Source organism: Syngnathoides biaculeatus, chromosome 22 (genome assembly GCF_019802595.1).
Source record: "Syngnathoides biaculeatus isolate LvHL_M chromosome 22, ASM1980259v1, whole genome shotgun sequence".
NCBI classification, from domain to species: domain Eukaryota; kingdom Metazoa; phylum Chordata; class Actinopteri; order Syngnathiformes; family Syngnathidae; genus Syngnathoides; species Syngnathoides biaculeatus.
The window spans coordinates 16,794,877-16,818,035 of record NC_084661.1 but is presented as its reverse complement, the minus strand read 5'-3'; the positions used below and the strand labels follow the sequence as shown (position 1 = coordinate 16,818,035).

At 44.3% G+C, this 23,159-nt stretch overlaps 3 protein-coding genes and 1 long non-coding RNA gene across 7 annotated transcripts in view; 2 read left to right on the top strand and 2 right to left on the bottom strand.

The window, feature by feature from the left end:
* Nucleotides 1-2,594, top strand: part of LOC133495674 (receptor-type tyrosine-protein phosphatase epsilon-like) — a 33,075-nt gene extending 30,481 nt beyond the window's left edge. The window contains exons 16-20 of one of the 3 annotated variants that reach the window (XM_061810577.1): nt 55-189; nt 344-469; nt 773-924; nt 1,299-1,434; nt 1,987-2,594. In XM_061810577.1, coding sequence (XP_061666561.1) covers nt 55-189; nt 344-469; nt 773-924; nt 1,299-1,434; nt 1,987-2,061 — 624 coding nt within the window. In that variant the 3' untranslated portion in view covers nt 2,062-2,594. The remainder of the gene's footprint in view (nt 1-54; nt 190-343; nt 470-772; nt 925-1,298; nt 1,435-1,986) is intronic. The other 2 variants (XM_061810576.1, XM_061810575.1) reach the window with 2 other exon arrangements.
* Nucleotides 2,101-10,427, bottom strand: LOC133495679 (uncharacterized). The gene is made up of 2 exons (XR_009793633.1): nt 8,328-10,427; nt 2,101-4,645 (listed from the first exon to the last, which is right to left on the bottom strand). It is a non-coding gene; the product is annotated as an uncharacterized LOC133495679 (long non-coding RNA).
* entpd1 (ectonucleoside triphosphate diphosphohydrolase 1) lies at nt 7,315-18,022 on the top strand. 2 transcript variants are annotated; one of them, XM_061810579.1, is made up of 10 exons: nt 7,315-7,441; nt 11,872-11,999; nt 13,318-13,435; nt 13,497-13,647; nt 14,089-14,248; nt 14,883-15,077; nt 15,806-16,063; nt 17,297-17,410; nt 17,501-17,638; nt 17,701-18,022. In XM_061810579.1, the coding sequence occupies exons 1-10, from the start codon at nt 7,426-7,428 to the stop codon at nt 17,905-17,907; spliced, it is 1,485 nt and encodes a 494-aa protein (XP_061666563.1). In that variant the 5' UTR covers nt 7,315-7,425; the 3' UTR covers nt 17,908-18,022. The 2 variants fall into 2 exon arrangements, with proteins under 2 accessions (XP_061666563.1, XP_061666564.1); XM_061810580.1 differs by lacking the exon at nt 7,315-7,441 and adding an exon at nt 10,583-10,831.
* Nucleotides 18,011-22,258, bottom strand: LOC133495676 (potassium channel subfamily K member 1-like). Its single transcript, XM_061810581.1, has 3 exons — nt 21,883-22,258; nt 20,598-21,002; nt 18,011-19,542 (listed from the first exon to the last, which is right to left on the bottom strand). Exons 1-3 carry the CDS (start codon nt 22,217-22,219, stop codon nt 19,277-19,279), a joined length of 1,008 nt encoding a protein of 335 aa, XP_061666565.1. The 5' UTR covers nt 22,220-22,258; the 3' UTR covers nt 18,011-19,276.
* Between the last annotated feature and the right edge of the window lie 901 nt (nt 22,259-23,159).

The following is a 23,159-nucleotide window of genomic DNA, read 5'->3' as shown; positions in this document are numbered from 1 at the left end:
TATTTATTTATTTGTTTTCATTTTTTGGGGGTGCGCGCCTTGTGCCATAAACAGGGATACCGGCAGAAGGACTACTTCATCGCCACGCAGGGCCCGCTGCAGCACACCGTGGAGGACTTCTGGCGGATGGTGTGGGAGTGGAAGTGCCACTCCGTCGTCATGCTCACCGAGCTCCAGGAGAGGGAGCAGGTACGCTGTTTTGTCTCCCCCCCCCCCGTCTCCGTCGGCGCCACGCGGGGCTCAGCGTCTCGACTTCCCAACTGGATCCAGACTAACATTGGCTGGCATCTCGTTGGGCGCGTCAACATTGGGCGGAAAGCTGAAGCAAAGGTTGTGTTTCCAGGACAAGTGTTGTCAGTACTGGCCCGCCGAGGAGTCGCAAACGTACGGCGACTACGGCGTGGAGACGAAGGCCGACGTCTTGTGCGACGCTTTTAGCCTACGAGACCTGGTGCTCACCTTCCTGCCGGTGAGAACTTTGGCCGCTCGTCATCCATAAAGTCGATCGATGTGCAAAGCAATGTTTTGGAAAATAAGGCTAATTAAAGTTAGGGTCGTAACTCAAATGTAGAATTTTAAGAAAATCAATCTCAAAGTCAACTCATTGGATTAATATGTATTGGAATTTGTTTAATAAATGGAACATTTGAATATCTTCAGATGTTTCTAGTTAGTATTTTCATATTTCATGTATGGCGCAATTGAAACTCCGAAATCCTTCCACTTTTTCAAAATGTGGCGCGTCACATCTGACGTATTTTTGCGCACGCAGGAGAAGCAGACGCGCGCCATCCGCCACTTCCACTTCCACGGCTGGCCCGAGGTGGGCATCCCGGCCGAGGGGCGGGGCATGATCGACATCATCGCGGCGGTGCAGCGGCAGCAGCAGCAGTCGGGCAACCATCCCATCGTGGTGCACTGCAGGTACGGCCGCCGGGGGGCGCTGCCGGCCCTTCTCCCGAGTTACGGGTGCGTTGCGTGCTTCCCTCCGGCCCGGCTGAAATCTCAATTGCAAATCGTGACGACGTTCCGACAGATTTACCCCAAAAGTTTCTGTTTCTGATTTATTGATTTGAAGCTGATTTGAGTGAATATTAACTACTGGCTTGACATCATCAGCCCAAAAACGCCTCCCGTCCGGTTTTGTCGGTGGCTCAGCCTCGGTGGGACGGCGTGGAAGCGTTTCATTTCTAATGATTGCCCCCCTTGCGAGTCCGTACGCGTGACGCCGTCTTGGAAAAGCGACCGGCGAAGGCGTGGCGGCCGTGGCTAACGCTGCGCTGTGGTGCGCTTTGTAGCGCCGGCGCGGGGCGGACCGGTACGTTCATTGCACTGAGCAACATCCTGGAGCGCGTCAAGGCCGAGGGGCTGCTGGACGTCTTCCAGACTGTCAAGAGTTTACGCATGCAGAGGCCGCACATGGTCCAGACCGTGGTGAGTACCGAGTACTGACTAGCGACGTCGACGGCGCCTGTTGTATGCGTGCATCTGTGCGTGTATAAATCTAGTCAGGGGAAAAAAAAAAAAAAAATCGTTTTAGTTTTTTAAACTGTTTTATACACATTATTGAAATAAGTTAACTTGACTTTTTTTTTTTAAACCATTTTTTTAACATTTTAATCGACAACAATTTGTATTTTGTCCTAATTATTTGACAAATATTTTAATATATTTATCTGCTTTTTGTAACTTTTTTGGGACTATTTTTCATCCTTTTATCTAATTTGTTTCCGCTAAGGACTTAATTTAAAAGATGGTGAAAATGCATTTTTTTTCTGACAGCTTTTTTTGGGGGCGGCCTCATGACGTGCGTACCTTCCTTTACGCCTTTTTTTCTTTTTTCTTTTTTTTTTTTTACTTTTCTTAGCAGTGGCGTCGGTCGGGATTGACCTTTTTTCTGCCGATTGTTGTATTTTGAATCCAAAGCGTGTCAAAGTGTGTCCTGACGGTCTTTTCCCGTTTTTTTTTTTTTTTTTGTGAGCACAGGAGCAGTACGACTTCTGTTACCGGGTGGTACAAGACTTTGTGGACATTTTCTCCGACTATGCCAACTTCAAATGAGCTGATTCTTTGCCTTATCAACGTTGTTATTATTCTCTCTTTTTAAATTTTTTTTTTTCTAAAGCCGGTCAGTAAATGATCAATTTTTTTTTTTTTTTTGCTATGCACTCCTCGTCCTAACGTCAACTAAACCTCCGTCCTGCCTGTATGATACAGTACATAAAAAGAATTGTACATGGGTTTTAAATAAAAGAAAGTGGTAATTTATATTTTGTGCTATGTATGTATAATAATTGTCTCTTTATTTTGTTTCTCCTCCCGTTGTATAATACCGTATTGTACTTTGGAATGGTTATGTCCGTGTAATATTTTTGAAAGTTGTAAATGTATTTATGTAGCGAAAGCCACCTTTTATGATTATTTCCCAAACGTTCCATTGTGTGCTCGCAAAATGACGCTTGAATTGTCCTTTTGACTCTGCTACGGCGTGTAAGACCCCCCACCCCGCCCATTTTTAGGGGGGGGGTGGGGGGCATACCTGCTTTCTTTTCTTTAATAAGCCATGATTTTAGTAAAGTCAGAATTTTGATTTAAGCAAAAGGGGGTCGGGGGAGGGAATAAGTGAGATTGCGGTAAGAATAACGGCACCGGATTTCAAAAGTCGTACAAAACAAATGTTCTGCTTGTCTTTGTAAAGCTTCTCCATGTAAATTAACAACATGGCAGCATTAAACAAAACTTTGTGAATAGTTTCATGCAACTGGAGAAATGCGTCTCAGTATGTGTGTGTGCCTTTTTTTTGTTTTTAAATTTCAATTTGCGGTTTCACCCAATTAATTCATTTAGCAGTATTTTTATTGTATCCAATTTTGGTGCAATGGACAATTATTAGGATTTTGTTAGTTTTGCTGTTTTTTTTTTTTCTTCTAGTTTCTCAATGATTTAGTAAATGTTTTTTTCAATTTTTGGTAAAAAAAATACTTTCACAATTTTTGTTTCAGTTTGTTACATTTAATTTTTTGCCAATTAAGCTATAATTACAATTTGCATGTTCTTAAAATTATTATTTTTTTAATGTTCTAGCTTTTTTATCGTAGACTTTTAATTTTGCCTTTATTGTTCTATGATTTTAAACAAATTAAACTTATTTTTATTAATTTGTAGTAAAATAATGCATTAATGAGCTTTGTTCAATATGTGATACTTTCATGTTTTTTCCCAAAATGTTACATTTTTCAAGTTACTCATTTTAAATTAATCATTTTTTTGTCAATTAAATTTTAATTAGTTTGTTCTTAAAATTATTTTATTAATGTTCTGGCTATTTTATCGTAGAATTTTTAATTTGCCTTTATTTTTCCATGATTTCTTTTTTTTTTTATTAATTGTCAACTTATTTTTATTAAGTCACCGTAAAATAATCCATGAACAAGCTTTTTCTTCCGATCATGACATTTCTACGTATTTATGATTTAGGTTTTTTCAGTTGGTGGCAGAATGCACAATACGTGATGCAACATTATTTTTTCTTTATCATAAATCATTTATTACTGTTAACTTTATTAATACGTGAATTGCTCGGGTTGTCATTTTTTTAAAGTTGGATTCAGTTTTACTTTAATTACTATCACAACCATATTTTCCATCACTTGTCACTATTTTCTGAATTACTATTTTCTATATTTTGATGGTTTATTCTATATTGTTTTTAAACTGCGAGCTAAACGTCGTTCGGTCGGTTGGTTTGGGTCGCGAGGTCCTCCTTTTAGAACTCATCTTGCGGTTCGTCGAAATCGGCGTTTCGAAAACAGAAGGCGCCCCGCCCGGTGTGCCGGCGTACACGCGAGGATTCGAACGTGCGACACGTAAGCCCTCGACCTGCTCGGCGCGCCCGGTCCACCCGAACGGAAACGTGTCCGACGATCCCGTTTTGTTCTTGTTGTGTTGCAGAGCGTCTGAAAGCTCCTTTGTGGACTTTTCCGCCCGACTCTTCCTCGGGGGTCTTCATCTCCATGGCGACGCCACATCGGCCACCCCCGGCGGAAGGTCAGCCGCGTGTCGAGAGGTCGTATGAATTATGTATTAACTTAGCTTGTTGTGGCTCACTGACATGTTTTTGTTTACTCAACAACCGCAGCGGCTTTGATTCATTGACCGTTAATCTTCATTTTCCTTCATAACACATTCTTGCCTCACCCGATTTTTGTGGAAATGTTAATATTAATAACTCGCTAGTTTCACTTTTCCCGACATTCCAATTGAAATGTGTTTACGATATGTTGTAACTTTTTTGTTGTCGTTTTAATTCCCCTGCTTTTCCACCGTATTGTTTCATTTATTTATTGCTATATGCAGGGCCTGCCAACCCAGTTGAATTATGAGCGGGAAAAAGTTTCAATATTTTTTTAAAAATGTCACCATTTTCACTGACAAATTTCTAAAAGCATCCAAACTGTCAATCTTGAGGCGACATAATTCCGTGGGGCTCCCGCGGACCAAAACATGCAATTATTAATTGGACACTCGAAATTGCGCCTAGGTGAGCTCGTGACTGTTTGTCTCCACGTGCCCTGCGATTGGCTGGCGACCAGTTCAGGGTGTGCCCCGCCTCCTGCTCCGTTGACAGCCGGGATAGGCTCCGGCGCTGAGGATAAGCGGCAAAGAAAATGGATGGATTAATATGATGAGATACTTTGCCTTCGAGGCGCAAAGTAGGGAAAGTGAGTCGCCGTCCAAACCGAACCAAATGTTGGCTTTTTATGAATGTTTCATTTTTGTTTTTCCTCCCATATTTTGTTAGTTCAACACATCACGTTAGCTGATGTTGAATTTTTATTTTTGTACAAGTGGTTCACAAGAGGCCGAGCGGTTCCCAAAATAGCTCAAACGACGCCTCGCTTCACTTCTTTCCCATCTCATTTTGCAAAAATGTTATTTTTAACCTGTTACAATATGACATAACAAGCGCGCGTGGAATTCGAATCGGCTTTCATATTTCAGTCGAAAACGTCAGCAGCCTCCCCCCAAGGCACAGAATTGATCGGACGAGATCGGGTGGGGCGAATCCGCCCGTCGCGCCCAAAATTCCGGATGATGTCCGATCGTGTCGCGATGGCCGCCGCGCTGCGCTTGCGTCTGCCCCGCGACGTTTGTTGTTATCGTTCATAACATCCCAACAAACGGCATCCGTCCCGTTTGACCAGATTCGGTCGGGGAAATGCCCGCTTTGCTTTTTTACACGGCCGATCGTGGTTCGACGACTCTTACGGTCTATAACTCAAAGAGAAAAATAATAAAAGTGTCACTCAATTGGCACGTGGAAATTTGCGTGTGTGACCAGAAACTTTTCATGACGGAATTTGTGCCCTTTATGCGTTCTATATTTAACTCTGGGAAAGAATCCTCAACACAACCGCAAAAACTATATTTATTTTTAAACATAAATAGGGGACACCCCCACGATGGAATTGTGCTTTTTATATATATATATATATATATATATATATATATATACTTAATCAGTCACTCACATATAAAAAATGTACAGGTGTGGTCAGTCATGCCCGCAGATATAAAGTTACGGATGTGCGTTCTGTTTGTAATTATGAGTGTACCCCTTTAAGAGCAGAGGGGGGGGGGGGAGCGGTGTCAGGTAAATTAGGAAGTAGAAATAGGCTGAGCCACTGATCTTGGGAAAAAAAAAAAAAAAAGACGCATCCATATCTAGCGGTGTGTCGATTGGTTGAATCCGGTTTTTGTTGTTCCAGGCTAAAACGTTTGACAGTTTTGATCCAAGAAATTGTGAAGGAAAAATATGACTTTGAAAAATTCTGACCCACCGCTACTCGAAAAGCAGCCGTTAGCCGTTTCTTTGCTCCGGTGCAAACAGAAGAGGCGTCCTTTAGGTGAACCTTTTCAAAAGAGGACGTACAGAAGTGCAAACGTGCACTTTCAATGTTTTAACAACTCGTGGCCGGAAAAAGTGTGGGTGCGTCGGTGGGTGTGTTGTGCGCATTTAAAAAAAAAAAAAAAAAAAAACCCAAATCTGAAACCTTGGGTTTCCGACCGACCCTGACCTGACCTTCAACAGTCATATCAGACCAATACCTAAAACTCGCAGACCAGGAAAAGCTCAGCCACGCTTTAATCTCAAGTCGACTTGACTATTGTAATGCTCTTCTGACTTGACTCCCGAACTGCAGCTGATTCAGAACGCCGCGGTTCGGGTTCTGGTGAGAACAAAGAGGTCAGGGCACGCTACAGTACTTCAAATCTGAAGTTTTTACTCTGGCTCCCAGTCGGCTTTCGGATCGATTTGAAAGTTCTGCTGACAAATGCGATCCTCAATATGTCAAAGAAAAGTTTGATATTGGGTTGACATCAAAATGCCTTCGAATCCACCCTCAAATATTCTGATTGACATGAAAAAAGAAAATCCATTTCTATATGAACGCCAGAAGGAAATTTAGCGGACAAAAAATTTCAAATAGTTTAAAAATAATTACAAATATATATACATTTCGTCAGTTTCCCACATTGTAATCATTTTTTTTATTTTTGGCTGTGTGTAGGGCGCTCCCCCATCTTCAAAATTATATTTGGCCAATAATAGAAATTTTCGATTTTGTATTATTATTATTATTATTTTTTTTTTTTACGAGACAGCCTCCAGAGTCCAAATCCATATTCGACCCACTCCAAAAATGTCATCTTTTCCTCACGACGACACCCTCGGTTGAATGTGTAGGGGCGCTGCCCCGCGTGACCCCCGACCCCCCGCACTGACACTTTTTCTCCGATTTCTCGCGGCGTTAATGTCATTTTTGTATTTTTTTCCTGACGAATTCCAAGTCAACTTTTCAGCAACGGCGCCACAATGAAAGGCTTTGTCGCGGACGAGCGTGGAACCCGGAAGCTCGTACGGTCCCTGAAGTGGCCCTGGACTCAAGGTTTTCCCACCGGGCTGGAATTTTATTACATAACCAGAGACCCCCCCCTCGCCGCCGCCGCCGCCACCCACCGCCGCCCGTTTGAAAGTGCGAGACGGGCGGCGCTGAAGCTCGCCGCGTCACAGCTTTCGAGGGTTTTGGTACCAGTACGCGTGGGTCTGACCCGCTTTTTATGCCAAAAAACGGAAGCGAAAGATGGAAAAACAGGAGAGCAGAGGCAGATAAAGGGAAAGTTAAAGAAATTTATGGGGGTGGGGTCGGGCGGGGGGGGGGTTAAAGGTGTGTGTGTGTGTGTGTGTGTGTGCGGGGGGGGGGGTCTGAGGAAAAAGGAGGGGGTTGGACGGCAAGTGCATGAGAGAGAGAGACAGGAAGAGGAAGTCAGTGAGTGAGGCTGAAGGAGGGAGAGAGCGACGGAGAGAGAGAGAGAGAGAGAGGGAGGATAGATAGACGCACGCAGCATTGTGTGGCTGCTGAGATGTCTGCACAAAGAGGTGAGTGCGCGATTGTGTGTCGCGTTTGTCGTGTCGGCGGCAGGCGTTCGCTCCATTGGTCAATCGCTTGGCGACGCGTCAGCGGAGTTCAACTCTCGCGGGGGGGGGACACACACTCACGTTTTGAGCTCGTTTTGGAATACATATTCAATTACAAGCAAAGATGGAATATTGTGGAAAGAGATTTTGTTTTTGTGGGTAGCATCAAAATGTCGCATTTTGGAGGAAAATGAAGGACTTCGTGGTATTCTTAATCCACGGCTGGAATTTAAAAAGTGATATGTTAATGTGCTAGCGTGTGCGGAAAGGGCCCGTCGGGGAGTAAACGTGCACTAAAATAAGTGGGCGGGGGGGGGGGGATCCAAATTTGGATAAAATGTCATTTATTAAAATGTTTTTTTTACCTATTCAATAAGGTATTGGCTTTATGTGTGTGCGAAAGGTGTGCCGGGTGTCAAACTTCACACCTTCTTCTTCGTTTTCCTTTCGGCTTGGGAAAAAAAAAAAAAAGATGAACTGCCATTTTGTACAAATTTACTAAGCTAATAGCGCAACGTTCACAAGCCAGCACGTGTGCTAAAGTTGTCGCGGGTGTTAAGCGTTTCACCACAAAATGTGGAAAAGTCAAACTATGACCAAGATGTGTTATTTTTGTATCATTTTCTCGTTTCTCACGTGTAATTTTCACTGTTCTGCCCGTTTTACTACTTGATAAAATTGCTGCTAGCTCGTCAGCCGGCAGACTCGCTCGGATTCTTTCTCTTGGTTGCGTTTACTTGTCGACTTGTTGCTCGGCGGATTCCACGTGGCGCAATCATTTGTGGGCCCAAAGTCCAATTAAAAACAAAAAAAAAAAATGTAAATGTTTAATGTTGGCGTTTCCCACCTCGCGCTAGCTAGCAGGCTAGCCGGCCGTCTGTCCGTCTCTCTCCGTATCGTCCGTTCATCCATCCTCGCATCTCTTTGTCGCCCCGCGGATGGATTCTTCTTCTCTCCGTCCCCTCCATCCATTTATCATCCACCCTTATTTCCATCTCCCGCTCCCTCCGTCTCCTCCAGTCTGTCCATCCGCCGATCTTTTCATCCGTCGCTCCGTTTCCCCGGATTCAGAACCCCGGACCTCAGCGTACGGTCGTGAGTGGCCCGACTCGTGACTCTGTTGATGGATTTTCTTTTGTTTTATTTCATTTTCCAAGTGAGCGCGCCGTAACTGCTGAACTTTTTGCCGGAAGCCGTCTCGAGCGTAGCCAGGAAATGATCGCGGTGACCTTTTTGAGGCGCTCCGCTCATCGTGCAGGCGCAGCGTTTTTGTTCCTGAGCCGGATCGGTTTCACATCGGTGTCCTGCCGTAAACTCGGCGGCGGCGTCCGACCCCGCTTGCGACACTTTGACCTCCAGGTGTTCTCACTTCCTCTTTCCTCACATATCCTCTTTTTCTTCTTCTCTTCCTCCTCCTCCACCTCCTTCTTCTTCTTCTTCTTCTGGTCATTTCAACACTCGTTTTTGTGATGCAAAACGTCGTCTCACTTCCTAACGCGAATGCACATTATTTCACATTAAAAGTCACAATTGGACAAAAAGTAAAATTTGAGAGGATTACGTATGGATGATGATAAAAACCATGAATGAGATTTCATGGAAAAAAATATTCCGCGAATGTAGAGGAAATACATAATTTTTGTGCAATACTGCTGAACACCAAACAGAAACACACACACACAAGGATTTTTCCTTTAAAAATAAAAAATAAAAATTTAAAAATGTTGTAAAAAGCGGTTTTGAGTCACCGCTGTTGCCACCTAGTGGCCAAAGAGAAAATCGAAACGTTTTTACTCTAAATTGAGTCAACTGGCCGGGAAAGAATTACTTCATCTTCATCTTTGCAATATTTGGGAGTACAGTACAGTACTCCCAAATATTACATCACAAATATCAGAAAAGGGCGGCCTCCCTTCAACAATGATTCATTTTCGAGATGTTTTTTTTCTTCTACCTTTCAAACATTTGCATTGCTTTCATTGAACATTTTCTTACATTAAAAAAAAAACATTTAGTACCTTCCCTCCTTCAACGATTTTTTTTTTTAGTCGGTATCTTTCAACATGTTTTCACAATTTTAAATGAAATAATGGTGATAAAATGTTTCAGCTTTTCCCCCCGAAATAATAACTTTAGATATTTTAAACACTGTAATTTTTTTGCAACTCTTAGCTTTTAAATGTTTTTTAATTTTTATTTCTTTTTAAAATTGGCTGCTTTTGTTCAACATGACGTTTTAATCCTCCTAATCTGTCAATGCAGGCCTTGTTTTATTGTATTTTATTAGACAATTGTCAAGTTATTTTTTTTTTCTGACCTTTAATGTGAATGTCCCCCCCCCCCACCCCACCTCCCCCCACATTACAGTTTAAACTCCGAGTCGAGAACGAAAGCGAGACGGCGCGCCACAACCCCCCCCACCCAAACTTGAGCTTTGGCAATACTTTTTCGATCCTTCAGGAAGAAGCCAAATTTTTGGGGGCGGGGGCGGCTAAATATTGACGGCGAGGCCGCTCGGATGAACTTTGGATGCATTTTTGCGGTCAAACACTTACTGGACACTTTGAACGCCAGCAACGATTTACGCATTGGATTGATTGCATTTTTTTTTTTTTTTTTTTGGGGGGGGGTTTCTTGTAATTAATCAAAAAAATACGTATTGAGCTCAACTGTACGGAATTGTCCTTCATTTGAGTCCTTTATGAACAGATTTCCATTTTTTTCCCTATTTTTAATTCCATTGGATAGTCTTTCATTTTTGACGGTTCTTAATTCCTTTTCCCGTAATAATCCTAACACGTCGTTATTGAATGACGGTTATTCATAGTTTGAAAATACGTATTAAAAGTGGTACCATTTGGTCACCTTTGAATGTATCGTGGGGTTATCCTGACTCGTCACAGGGATAAATGACATCATCACCACAACGCCTACCAGGGTGTCCCCCACTTCCTCCGCCGCACGGACGCTCTCATTGGCCGGCTCGGGAGAAGGCGTCGCCATGGGAACCTCAGGGAGGGTGGCGGGGCGTCCAGCGCCAACGTGTAATCCCGAGTGTGGGGGTGGGGGTGGGGGTGGGGGCTCTGTCTTCTTTCGCTTGTCTTTAACTTGACGTCAGACGAGAACGCCGGTAAGAAATGTCTTTCTTGTCTTTCTTTTTGAGTGCGACGTGTGTGTGTGTGTGTGACCTGGTCCACACTTGTGTAAACAACACACTGTGTGTATGCATGTGTGTGTGTGTGTGTTTTCCCCATCAGTAAACAGCAGGAAAGCCATAAACACACGGAAAAGTCCAGGAAATCCGGCACGGCGGCGCGTCCACTTTTCGAATCCCTGCAAGCGCTCCTGACGGTGCACTTTTGTTTTTTTTTTTTTTTTTGGTTTTGTTTTGTTTTGTTTTGTTTTTACACAAAATGTCAAGTGGACTCTTCCTCGCCTTCCGTGCCAAACGGGACGCGTCGCCTTTGCGATAAGTCGAGAAACTCCATTCGCAACAATTTTGTCCGAAGTGTGTACTTTGCAAGAGTGTTGCCGTGTTTCTGGTTGATTAAAAGTTGCACTTTTCCCATTGTATAATAATAATAATGTGCAGTAATTGAAGCAACGCTCAGGAATTTTGTTGTATTTCATTCATTAGACTTTTTTTTTTTAAATTGGCTTTGATAAACGGATTTAAAACTCTTACAAGAATTTTGTTGAAAAAATGTCAGTGTAAATCTGACACATTTCTTGATTTACCAAAAAAAAGAAAATGTAGACATTTTGCAATCAGTGGTTATGATTAGGATCTTATTAACCCTAACACAATCTCCCCCCCCCCCCCCACCCCGCCGCGGTAGTTTGTACTTTTTGTATGAAATCTTAGCAAAATCTTAATTTAATCTCTACAATCCTTTTCTTCTTCTTCTTCTGGGTTTTCGTGTTACTTTCAAACAAACAACAAATGAAAATGAAATGAATTTTTTTTTTATTTTTTTTGGTGGTATGAAATGTAACAAAATTCACAACAAGTTCACTTCAGGTTGACCCTTTTCAGATTTGAGGTCAACACAAAACGTGCATTCCCCCCCCCCCCCCGCCCTCGTACTTCCTCTTTTTTGTTGTTGTTGTTGTTGTTGTTTTGTTGTTTTTGCATTGTAACGTCCTTTTTATGACAATGAATTCAGATGAAAGGCGAGCGAGCGACTGTTGGCTCGGCGCCCCCGTCACAAACTGTCTGTTGCCGTTGGTTACCAAACAACAAAATGGCCACGTGCGCGCAACATCTGGGCACAAGCAGGCCTGACGCTGAAGCCTTCTTCTTCTCCTTCTTCTTTCCCTTCTCCTTTTTTTAATTTCGATTTTTTTTTTTTTTTTTTTTCCCCTCCACCCTGTCTCGTCCCCGCCGGCAGACATGAAGGAGAGGAACCCGTGGCACACGTCCGGGACGGTGGCGCTGGTTGCGATCGGCGTGATGGCCGCGGTCGCCCTGGTGGCGGTCGCGGTGGTCCAGAACCTGCCCCCGGCGCAGAAGTACAAGGTGAGAGCTCTTTTTTTTTTTTTATGTTGAACGCAGCTCGGCGACGTCTTGTTTAGTAAATTGTGAAATGAACGCAAAGAAATTTTTTGTAGTCATTTGATGTCATCCTGAGGAATTCAGTTGCGTTTGTCAATATCTGAGGAGTGCCCCACGGAATCTGCCTAGCAACGAGCGGCAATCGTCTGCATTCACGCATCTTTTGTCAAACTGAGAAGAGTAATTGTGAATTTTATTTTTCAATAAGTGCAGTCTTATTTTTTTTTTTTCATTATTTTTTTGTAAAACTGTTCTTAGTGTAGGCTAGATGCTGGCTCCTATTTTTGCCTGTTGCCAAGAAAACTGCCCGACAAATTCCGCCTAGCAACAAGTAGAAATAAGCACCAATACACGCGTCATCCATTTTGTAGTTCATACAGAGCAGTCATTTCATTTTTGGGGTTCACGTCGACAAATGAAATTGCAACCCGGCAGTTTTCGTGATGAATTTCTCACGTTTGGGCACACCTGATTGTGCCCCTACGAGTTCTGCCGAGCAACAAGAGACTTTTTCTTATCTCCTGTGCGGGTTTTCTCCAGGTGGGCACTCACATCCCAAAAACATGCAACATTAATTGGACACTAAATTGCCCGTAGGTGTGATTGTGAGTGCGGCTGTTTGTTTCTGTGTGCCCTGCGATTGGCTGGCGACCAGTTCAGGGTGTGCCCCGCCTCCTGCCCGTTGATAGCTGGGATAGGCTCCGGCACTCCCTCGTGAGGATAAGCGGCAAAAGAAAATGGATGGATGGATGGATGGATACATGCATTTTGTGGTTCACACGGAGCAGTCATTTAATTTTTGGGGTTCACGTCGACAAATGAGATGGTAATCCGGCAGTTTTTCTCACGTTTGGGCACACCTGATTGTGCCCCTCCGAGTTCCGCCCAGCAACAAGTGACTTTTTCCCCCATCTCCTTTCTTTTACTTTCCAAAGTGGAGTCCAACTCTATTCTTCACTTTTTGTCGCCATTTTCTGAAAAGCGACTCTCCTCGTCCTTTTCCTGCCACGTGAGTTCGAGTTGCCAAGTAAAGCAACCGGTTTGGAAGATGCTTTAGTTGCCCGTTCAAAAAAAAAAAAAAAAAAAAAGCCTCGTGGTGGACGCTAGCATGATGTCACGACTTGACAATTTCTGGCACTAACATCTGTTTTCGATGAACATCTCCAAAAACGTTCAAGTAAACAGTTCCAGTTCCGCTGAACAATTTGCCGGTCGCGGCGGCTTGTAAACATCCCGCTGCGAGGATGTTTTGACCCGCCGTATGCTTTCTTTGCCGCGCCAGTACGGGATCGTGCTGGACGCCGGCTCGTCGCACACGACCGTCTTCGTCTACCGGTGGCCCGCCGAGAAGCACAACGGCACGGGCCGGGCCGAGCAGAAGCACTTCTGCGACGTCAAGGGTAAGCCGGCGCGTCGCCCAACCCCAGCGAAATTACGACTGGTGGATTTTGCCGCCGGCAGGTCCGGGAATCTCCAGTTACGCGGCGGCGCCGTGGAAGGCCGGCCAGACCCTGAGGGACTGCATGCGCCAGGCCGAGGACAGCATTCCCCAGAACAGACGCGCCGAGACGCCGCTCTACCTGGGAGCCACCGCCGGGATGAGATTGCTCAAGTGAGAAATTGCCGGCCGGCGCCGCCTTCGCTTTCCAGTCCGTGAGCGCGCTCAAGTCATCGTTCCCCATTGAAATGAACGGGGATGCCATTAATCCGTTCGACGCACCTAAACACGGTCCTCGAGGACCGCCTTACTTTTACGTTACCTGGCATCAAATCTTCCCGCTTAACCTATCGAAGATGCCAATCCATATTTGGGACACCACAATACCAACGCTAGTTTCATGAGACCATCTGTGGCATTTTGCGTCGTGCGTTAGCATTAGCCTAGGTTGTTGTGAAGTGCACTCGAAATTTTTGCTCTCCAGATTAAAAAAAAAAATGGCAAAGCAATGACTCATATCTGGAAAAAGTGAGGCGCACCGCATGTATTTGACGGGATATCCCGTACAAGCTGTGCTTTCACCTGAAGCTAACCCATCTGTGCGCGTTTCCGTAGTATGAAGAATAGCTCGGCATCCGAGGAGGTGTTCAGGGCCGTGTCGGACACTCTGCAGACCTTCCCGTTCTCCTACCAGGGCGCCAGGATCCTCAGCGGCCAGGAGGAAGGCGCCTTCGGATGGGTCACCGTCAACTACTTGGACGACCGCCTCAAGCAGGTCCTCAAACGGGTCCTCACCTTGAAGTTACCTGGCATCAAATCTTCCCGCTTAAACTATCAGATGGCAAAAACAGCACAACTTGAACTTTGAAATTTTTGTCATTTTTTTTTTTTTTTTTTTTTTTTAGAAAGATATTTTTAATTATTAAAAAAAAAAAAACACCTGAAAAAGTGCTGTACGTATGGAATATAACAATTCAAAATAGAACAATTGCAGAAAACAAAGTTAAAACTTAAAATAAATCTGCGTATGTTCAAGAAGTTATTTTTTTCATTTTCTCTATCAATATTCTGGATGTTTGTTTTTAAAAAATATAAAAAATTCAAGGTAAAGTGAAACTCAGATTTTTATTAGTCAAATTGAATTAATATTTTACTTTTTTATTTTTTCTGAATGCGATCAGCCGTGGCACAAATTTTGAGATGACAAAATGAATACTGAATATTACAGTATGGTGACATTGATTAGTTTTAAAGTCAAATTTATTGAAGATGAGCGATTTATTAATCGGCATACTTGTATGAAGCTTACATGAATGTGTTGAAATGAGGTTTTTATTTTGTTTTTTTTTTATTTCAATCGTCTGGGCCTTGACTTTGACGCTTTGGTGTGTGTGTTTTGGTTCCTCCAGGGCCTGAGGACCACGGGGGCCTTGGACCTCGGCGGGGCGTCCACCCAGATTAGCTTCGTGCCCCAAAGGTCGGAGGGCGCCGACGACTCGGTGACCTTCCGCCTGTACGGAAACGACTACGACCTTTACACTCACAGCTTCCTGTGCTACGGGAAGGATCAGGCCCTCCGACTGGCGCTGGCGCACCACACGCAGGTCCACGCCCATCCAGATACATTTTTTTTGTGTGTCTTCTTTTCATTCAAAGGACTATTTGTGTAGCCAGAAGGGCACGGCTCCTTTATTGTGTACTCGAAATTATTATACCGTACTTTGAGGTTGAGATGTTACAAGAATAAAAGCAGAAAAGGTTTTTTGTTTTTTTTTTTTTTTTAGCTCTTTGGTTAAAAAAAGATGACATCTGATTTTCAAGTAAAGGTGTTTTGTTTTTTTTTAGGTCAAAAAATAGTTTCCATATTACTGGTTAAAAAAAAAAAAAATACATAAAATAAATTCCAAGATCAAAAGCTGTATCGGAGGAAAGAAAAATCTGGTTTTGATGATTAAAGTTTTTTTTTTTCCCAAAGGAAAAAAGAACATTGAGAAGTAAATTAGATTCTCCTTAGCTTCAGTCTTTTTCTACTTTTTTATTTTCACAAGATGTAATTTTTTTTTAGAAAATCAGATTTTTTTTCAGAACAAGATCGTAATATTAAATATTTTTTTGGTGTAAAAAGACAGAGACACCAAAAGATTTGAGAATAAAGTTGCTGCACTTCTTAAGTCAGATCCGCTCCAAGATTTCCCTCACGGCAAGAAATGATCTGTCAAAAATATCTCGAATTGTTGACCAAAACGTGCCACAGACATCTGAGATCGTTGTTTTACGATGAAAAAAAAAAAAAATCACCCAATTCTTCCATTTTTCTTCAACTCGCTGGCAGTCCGGTGCTGTGGCGATTAAGGACCCGTGCTTCCACCCGGGCTACGTCGCGAAAAAGTCGTACTCGGACCTCTACGACAGCCCCTGCGTGTCGGACAGGAAACCCGGCGGAGCCCCCGAGTCTTTCCAGCACACGGGAATAGGAAACTTCCAACAATGCCAGGACGTGGTCCGGGCCCTCTTCAACTTCAGCCAGTGCAGATCCAGCCGCTGCTCCTTCAACGGCGTCTACCAGCCTCCGGTGGAGGGACAATTCAGGGTGAGCGCGCGACTTGAACTCTTCAGACGTTTTCGGGTTCATCTTCATTTGGCGGAAACGACTTATGCTGCAAAACATCGATAAACGTTTTGCGTCCAGGCCCTGAAATAATAAGCAGCCCCAAGCACCGCAGTTCACGCTTGCTCGTGACCTCCGGTTTACTCCCTGGGGTCCGACCTTGACGTCCGTTCTTCCGTTTTCTTAGCCGCTTATCCTCACGAGGGTCACAGCGGGAGTGCAGGGGCCTATCCCAGCTGTCAACGGGCAGGAGGCGGGGTGCACCGTGAACTGGTCGCCAGCCAATCGCAGGGCTCATAGACAGACAAACAGCCGCACTCGCAATCACACCTACGGGCAATTTAGAGTGTCCAATTAATGTTGCCGACGTCCATTCTTGTTTTATGAAAAATGGATTTGTCAACAGAGACATTAGCGCAGGGGTGTCAAACTCATTTTTACCGCAGGCCACACAGTAGTTCCGGTTTCTGCCAGAGGGCCATTATGACCGCGAAATCATAAAAATAATTATTAATTCACCCATCATATTTACACGTGAAATTTATGAACTACTTTTAGAATCAGAAATGAAGAATGGGTGTTTCAACTAATGCTGATGTTTGATAATGCAAAAAATGCTTACAATATCTAACCCTAACACCATTTATGATGTGATTATTTGAAATTTTGCCACTGGTATCAACAAAAATCGCAGACGTTGATACACATGATTTGCCTTCGCGGGCCACATTGAATCATTTGGTGGGCTGGGTCTGGCCCCCGGGCCTTGAGTTTGACACCTGTGCATGAGCGCGCTAGTCCGGTGATTGTGCCATTTGGCTAAAACACGATACTGTGTACATTGTTTTAAAATTACTGTATTTAAAAACCCAAAAAAAATTAAAATCAGGGCCTCCATTGAAATAGTAATAACATTTTAAAATGTTTAGCATTTATCGGCAATATATTATTTATATTATGTAGGCTTAGTTCAAATAAAGGCCTTCTCTGCAAAATTTTACATATGTATAGTTTTCAAACATATTTTGTAGGAATGTAAATTTGCTCAAATCAAGCCAATCCACGGTATGAAAATGATTAAACATTACGACGCATTATTCATTTGAGACGATTGTAAAAATGCATTTCAAAAGGTACGTCATTCATTCATGATGAGTGAAATTAAAATATCTTTTTTTTTTTTTTTTTTTTTGCTGCTCTTCGCCGTGGCGGTAGGCGTTCTCGGCCTACTACTACACCATGAACTTTTTCAACCTCACCGACGCGTCCGTCCCTCTGGACACGGTTAAGGAAACCATCGCCCGCTTCTGCGCCACGCCCTGGCAGCAGGTTAAAAAAAAAAAAAAATCACATCCAATATATCGTCTGAATATGTAGTTTGTATCCTGACGTTTTTGCCATTCGTGTGAATGAGTGCAGGTGAAGCAAGAGAATCCCGGCATCAGAATGAAGTATTTGGTGGAGTACTGCTTCGCCGGCGTGTACCTCATCACGCTGCTGACGGACGGCTACAACTTCACCTCCGAAACGTACTCCAACATTCAATTTGTACACAAGGTACGTTGCCCTCGGCCACACTTCCGCCGCGCGTTTTTGTAATTTCCTAACTCCCGTCGCAGATCAAAGGAAGCGACGCGGGCTGGACTCTGGGCTACATGCTGAACCTGACCAACATGATCCCGGCCGAGGCTCCCGACGCGCCGCCGCTGCCCTACGGCGGCTACGTGAGCATCGTCACCGTCAGCGTGGTCCTCCTCATGACCCTCCTTTTGCTGCTCGGGTGCACCCTCAGGCCCGCCTGCTCCAAGCGGCTGCGCGTCATATAGACGCCGCTAAGCGGCTGCGCGTCAACCGGGATGTGAAAAAGAAGACTCCGTAGATAAAATAGCCTACATTTATACACACACACACATTATGGTAAATAAAATATATTTTCATATATTTTTTTTTATTTGTCGATTCGATACAAAATATACAAAAAAGCGAGGTCATACAGGATGCGGCTAATTGTCTCCAGCGGGGTCGCTGGGCCGTACGAGTCCACGTTGTGAGCGTTTTGCATCGAATTTTGTCGCCACCCGCACGTATGGCGTTTAAAGTGTCGCGGCATCTGCATAATAAGCCCTCTTCAATCCAGTATATGCGCAAAACTGGTCCGAGCGCCTGCTGCCGGTCCAGGCGAACGGCGAAGCGTCACCGCTGAAGCCATCAAAGACGACCCACATCCCACGTTTAGGCCTCATCCGTTTACTTACATTTGGAGAAATATTTAAGTTCTGTTGAAAAGGAAAACATCTGCGCGGGTTCCGCTTCCGAGCTGGAGTTACGCATGCCCGTTTAGCGTAGCGTACGCGGGAACTCGGCTAGCCCGTTTTCCGTGTTTGATCGCTTGAGGTCACTTTGGTGGACTTTGTTCAGGTGTGTTTGTTTACATTTTTGGGGTGGGAAAAGTCAGCGGGGGGGTGTGGTAGTTTAAAAAAAACAAAAACTGCAAACCCACTTTATGCTCAGAAAAAAAGGGTTTGGCCGAGTTTTTTTTTGTAAAATGCTCCCCTCTGGTGGTCAAACCTATATTGCACTTGGAAGACTTAAAAAGTTAAAGTTTTGCATTATTGCAAGCGTTACTACCTCTTCTATAACCTATTTTGTAACTATTAAAAATAAGTCAGACTTTGAGGCAACTTGTTTGCGCTTCCCTTTTAAAGTCGCTATAATATTCGGAATATATTATTCAGAAAGCTTTTCTGCCTTCCTTTTCAGTAACTAACGTATAGACGTACGTAACAGGCCTTGCGGGAGGTCTGCGCTCAACCGAATTATGACTTTGCAGTCATATTTTTGGTTGGTAAATCGAGTTAAGGCTTAAATTAGCAGCTAGGTGTTTTTAAATGAAGCTGAGGCGTGGCGCTGACAGGAAGTGGAAGCGTAGCAGCCCTTCCTCGGAATTCCCGCCCAGGTTCTTATCTGTGGGGAATGTTCTGATAAGCCAGAAGAAAAAAAAAATAGTAACAGCGTCTCACGTTCCCCCACGTTTGGTTACGTTACAGAGCCTTCTTGCCATAAACCTGCCACAACTATCGGGCAGTTTTGGTTCAGTTTCCCCCCCGATCCAGAAAGTTATTGACAAATCCTTCACTTTTCCCCACTTTTTTTGTCACGTCCATGATTTTGCACGTACCCTCACATTGCGCGGCGCTAGTTGAGCTTCCCGTCGAGGGCGGACGCCAGCGTGTACGGCCCGCCGCCGGCCCGCAAGGTGTCGGCCTGCTGCGACACGGACGCGAGGACGCGGTCGGACGCGTCGGGGGAGTGTTCCCGCTCGATGATGTTGGCCGTCTCGCCGTCCAGCTCGCGCGCGAGGTCGTCCCGGTAGAAGCGCTGACGCAGGCGCTTCATCTGCGGCAGCTCCACGCACGTCTCCATCAGCACCAGAAGGCAAACCAGACCCAGCAGCAGGTACACTGGAAAAATACACATCACCAGAATCACACGGAGTTCAATTAGTTAAAATATTACGTTACACTAAGAAAATCCTTGAAATGTTGTTGTGAGCATGTTAAAATGCCTCAAAAGTCACACGTCTAGTCCCCAAGAAATTAGCGTTGTTCAGGAAGTCGCAAATGTTAGCATGCCGATACAATAACATACAAAAGAACGTGTCACAACTCCATTTGGAAATTCTCAGGTCGCGCTTCGAAGGTCATACAAACCTTCGAGAAAATACTGACATTTGTTTCAATTCGACGAGAAGTTAGCATCACCAAGTAGAAACTGTTAGCGTGGCGGTAGGCTACGCTACCATCTCAAAAAAGTGACAAAATGTGACGTGATAAGTATGCTAAAAAATGCTCAAGTCATACAAAGAGTATAGCAAATCACACGATAGGGTTCCTCACTTGTTAGCAAATGTTTTGAGAAATTTACATTATTCAAACCAAGCTTTTTCTTGTCATAAGCTAAACGATATAAAAAGTTATGCCATTCATTTAGCCTATTTTCAAAAATAGATGCTTGCTAAACAGTGACTGAGTTGCAAGCAAGTGAACCATCGACTCTGCTTTTGTTCAATGGCTCCCTTTTGTTTTGCAGTCATGCTTTTAACGCAAACAGAAGTTGAGCTAGAGAGGCTACGAAACAAATTGATTTAAAAAAAAAATAAAAATTGCGCACACAAATTAAAAATCAATCAATTACTTGTCTATTTCTCATTCATGTCTCTATTACCATCACCGATGGTGAAACCTTCTTCGAAATGGCTAAACCAGCGTCAAATGTACAGTTCTTGATTGGCACGCAGACAAAATCTGTGTAATTGCCTCTTAATGCCACCAGATGGCGGCTAACCATTTTTTTTTTTTTTTACCATTTAGACAGCGCTATGGCTTTACTCCTATCAGTTCAACATAGTTCCTCGAAACTAAGCTTCCATCAGAGACTTACAAAAGACTTTGCTATGGCCTGCGATATTCAGCTACTAACGTTAGAACCACCCCCAAAAATTGTTAAATTTGCTCACAAGTGATGATCAACTTGTAGAGCTGCCAATGACGGCCGTCGTCCATACTGTGAGATTCGCCTGGGACGTAATCGCCGAGCCCGATGGTGGTCAAGGAGATGAAGCAGAAGTAGAGGGACTCCAGGAAGTTCCACTCTGGCTCCAGGGTGAAGAAGATCCACGCCGGGACGACGAACACGGCGAAGGCCACCGCCGCGGCGAGGACCGCCGCGTGGACGCCGGCGAACTTGGCCTTGGACATGGCCCAGCGGCTCGGGAAGTAGGCGACGGGGCGGCGGGTGACCACAATCATGAGCCTCTGGACCACGGCGGAGAGGAAGAAGAGGGTGAGGGGGATGCCCAGGATGGAGTAGAGGATGCAGAAGGCCTTCCCTTCGTCCGAAAGAGGAACCGTGTGGCCGTAACCTGCGCACAAATGCAAACGACAAAGGCTTTTAAATAATTACCTGTAATTTCACAAAATTGCAAGTGAAATGCCTTTCGTCCACTAAAACTTTTTTTTAATGACCACCTTAAGCTCCGGACCTCGGTTTCCCACAAAAGGTAGAACTCAAGTCGCTAGAAAAAGTCTACACACCCCTGTTGAAATGATGCACTTTCATTCTTAACTGCTCTGGAAATGATTTGAATTCATTTGGTAGAAATATTGTAGCATTATTCCTATTTTTGCAAGCTTTGGGGCTCCACTTGGATGGTGTCCTCGACGTGATTTACTTTTAAGTTTGGGAACTACAGAATATTACGAGGGTTTATCCTCTTGAAATTTGAATTGATTTACAGGATTTGCAGACATAAATATTTGACTGATTGATTTTGTGTGGTTACATTGCCGTCCCATAATTGTATGCTTAAGAGAACATAATTGTACATTTGAAGAACAAAATACTCGACTGTACATTGGTCCACTGTCCGCAGAGTAAAATAATTTGCCCTATGGAGAGGTTTACAATGACGTCATCGCCAACTTTAGACCAATCAGATAAATTAACGATAGAAAAAAACTTCACCGATCACCTGCGTTCTCTGACCTCTATGACACACAAGATGGCGAAACTGGAAACCTGTCCGTTCTGATAAAAATAACTCCAATCTTTTATCCTTAAGCCAATTATTATGATGATGATGATTATTTAATAACCTGTGATGGAGTCTTCAAATCGGCGTTTTGTGTTGTGAGGTCCAGGGCAGGCGCCGCCGCCGCCGCCCCCGTCCCCGTCCCCGTCCTCTGTCTACCCCGATAAAGTGAGCCCGAAAGCGGGTCCCCGTCCTCAGCGTCGAGCCTCACCGGTGGTGGTCAGCACGGTGCTGGTGAAGAAGAGCGACGACATGAAGTCCCAGTTGCGCCGGCTGCTCTTGCCCACCAGCGACACGCCGTAGTTGTTGGCCTCCAGCGCTCGCGCCAGCAGCTCGCGGAGGCCGGACTCGGACACGCAGGTGTTGTTGGCCAGGAAGTCCCGCCGGCTGGCCTCCAGCTCTCCGCGGAGCCGGAGCTCGTAGGGCAGCTCGACGGCGGAGAAGATGGCGGCGCCGACGAGCAGGTAGGCGGCGTAGGCGCCCACCAGCAGCGCGAAGTTGAGCGTCGGCCGGTGGCGCTCGACGAAGCGGGCGCAGACGCCCTCCATGAGGTCGACAAAGTAGCAACGATACGCTTCTAACCTTGTCGTGTGTTTGCTCGCGACGGCTCCTTCCTTGTTAGTAGTCACATCACCGAGGAGGAGGCGGCGGTGACGTCACCCACCTGCCCAGGTAGCTGTTTTTGATCGGCCATTTTGCCTCAAATGTCCTCAATTACGTCCCATTTCGTGTAACAATTGCTTCTCCTCACGTGAAAGCGACCACAAATTGTTTGTCGAAGTCTGTTCAGATTTTTTTTTTTTTTTTTTTTTTTATCGGGAGTTTCTGAAGTGGCGGAGGGATGCCAGAGTGCAGGCATCGGGTTCGAACTGGTTCAACTGGTTTTTGGGTTGCAACCACAGCAGTGGAATGAATGACTGGGCACACTTGATTAGGTACACTTGCACAATCACACAAAAACAATCATTAGTCTACATCATCAAAAACTGAATTAGGCGCAAATAATCAATAATCCATCATCCAATTCATTGACAACTATTTTGATGACCAACTAATCTTTCACAGCCTTGGTTTTCATGGTCTTCAACTTAACCGGATACTCTGAATTTGGTCTCGTTCGTCCTTCATAAAAAGGATTTCCCATTTTAGTTTCATTAAAAAAAAGAAAAATACATTTGCAAATATTTGCTTTTAATCTGGAAAACAATTATCCACGTTTGTCTGTCTTTTTGACGTGTTACACACTAAGATAGTAACTGAATCTTCCTCAATTTATGGAAAAATAATAATAACATTTAATCCATTACACAAGTAATCATTATTTGCAGTCGTAGGACGAATAAACTGTAATTAATATGTAGTTTTGAACTTGAAACTGCACCCAAAAAAAAAAAAAAAAAACCCACGTAGCCCTTCGCAATAATCAGGAGCCAAAAAGCAGCTTTCTTTTACTTTTAATTATTCAACAGGTCCAAATTAACAATCAAC

What these genes read in the sequence shown, in the direction of transcription:
- entpd1 (XM_061810579.1), top strand. An exon ending in GCGCCACGCCCTGGCAGCAG is followed by an intron (nt 17,411 to 17,500) that starts GTTAAAAAAAAA and finishes GAATGAGTGCAG; the next exon opens with GTGAAGCAAGAGAATCCCGG. An exon ending in ACATTCAATTTGTACACAAG is followed by an intron (nt 17,639 to 17,700) that starts GTACGTTGCCCT and finishes CTCCCGTCGCAG; the next exon opens with ATCAAAGGAAGCGACGCGGG.
- LOC133495676 (XM_061810581.1), bottom strand. Translation starts at nt 22,219, where the DNA reads ATGGAGGGCGTCTGCGCCCGCTTCGTCGAGCGCCACCGGCCGACGCTC. An exon ending in CACCGTGCTGACCACCACCG is followed by an intron (nt 21,003 to 21,882) that starts GTGAGGCTCGAC and finishes ATTTGTGCGCAG; the next exon opens with GTTACGGCCACACGGTTCCT. An exon ending in CTACAAGTTGATCATCACTT is followed by an intron (nt 19,543 to 20,597) that starts GTGAGCAAATTT and finishes GTATTTTTCCAG; the next exon opens with TGTACCTGCTGCTGGGTCTG.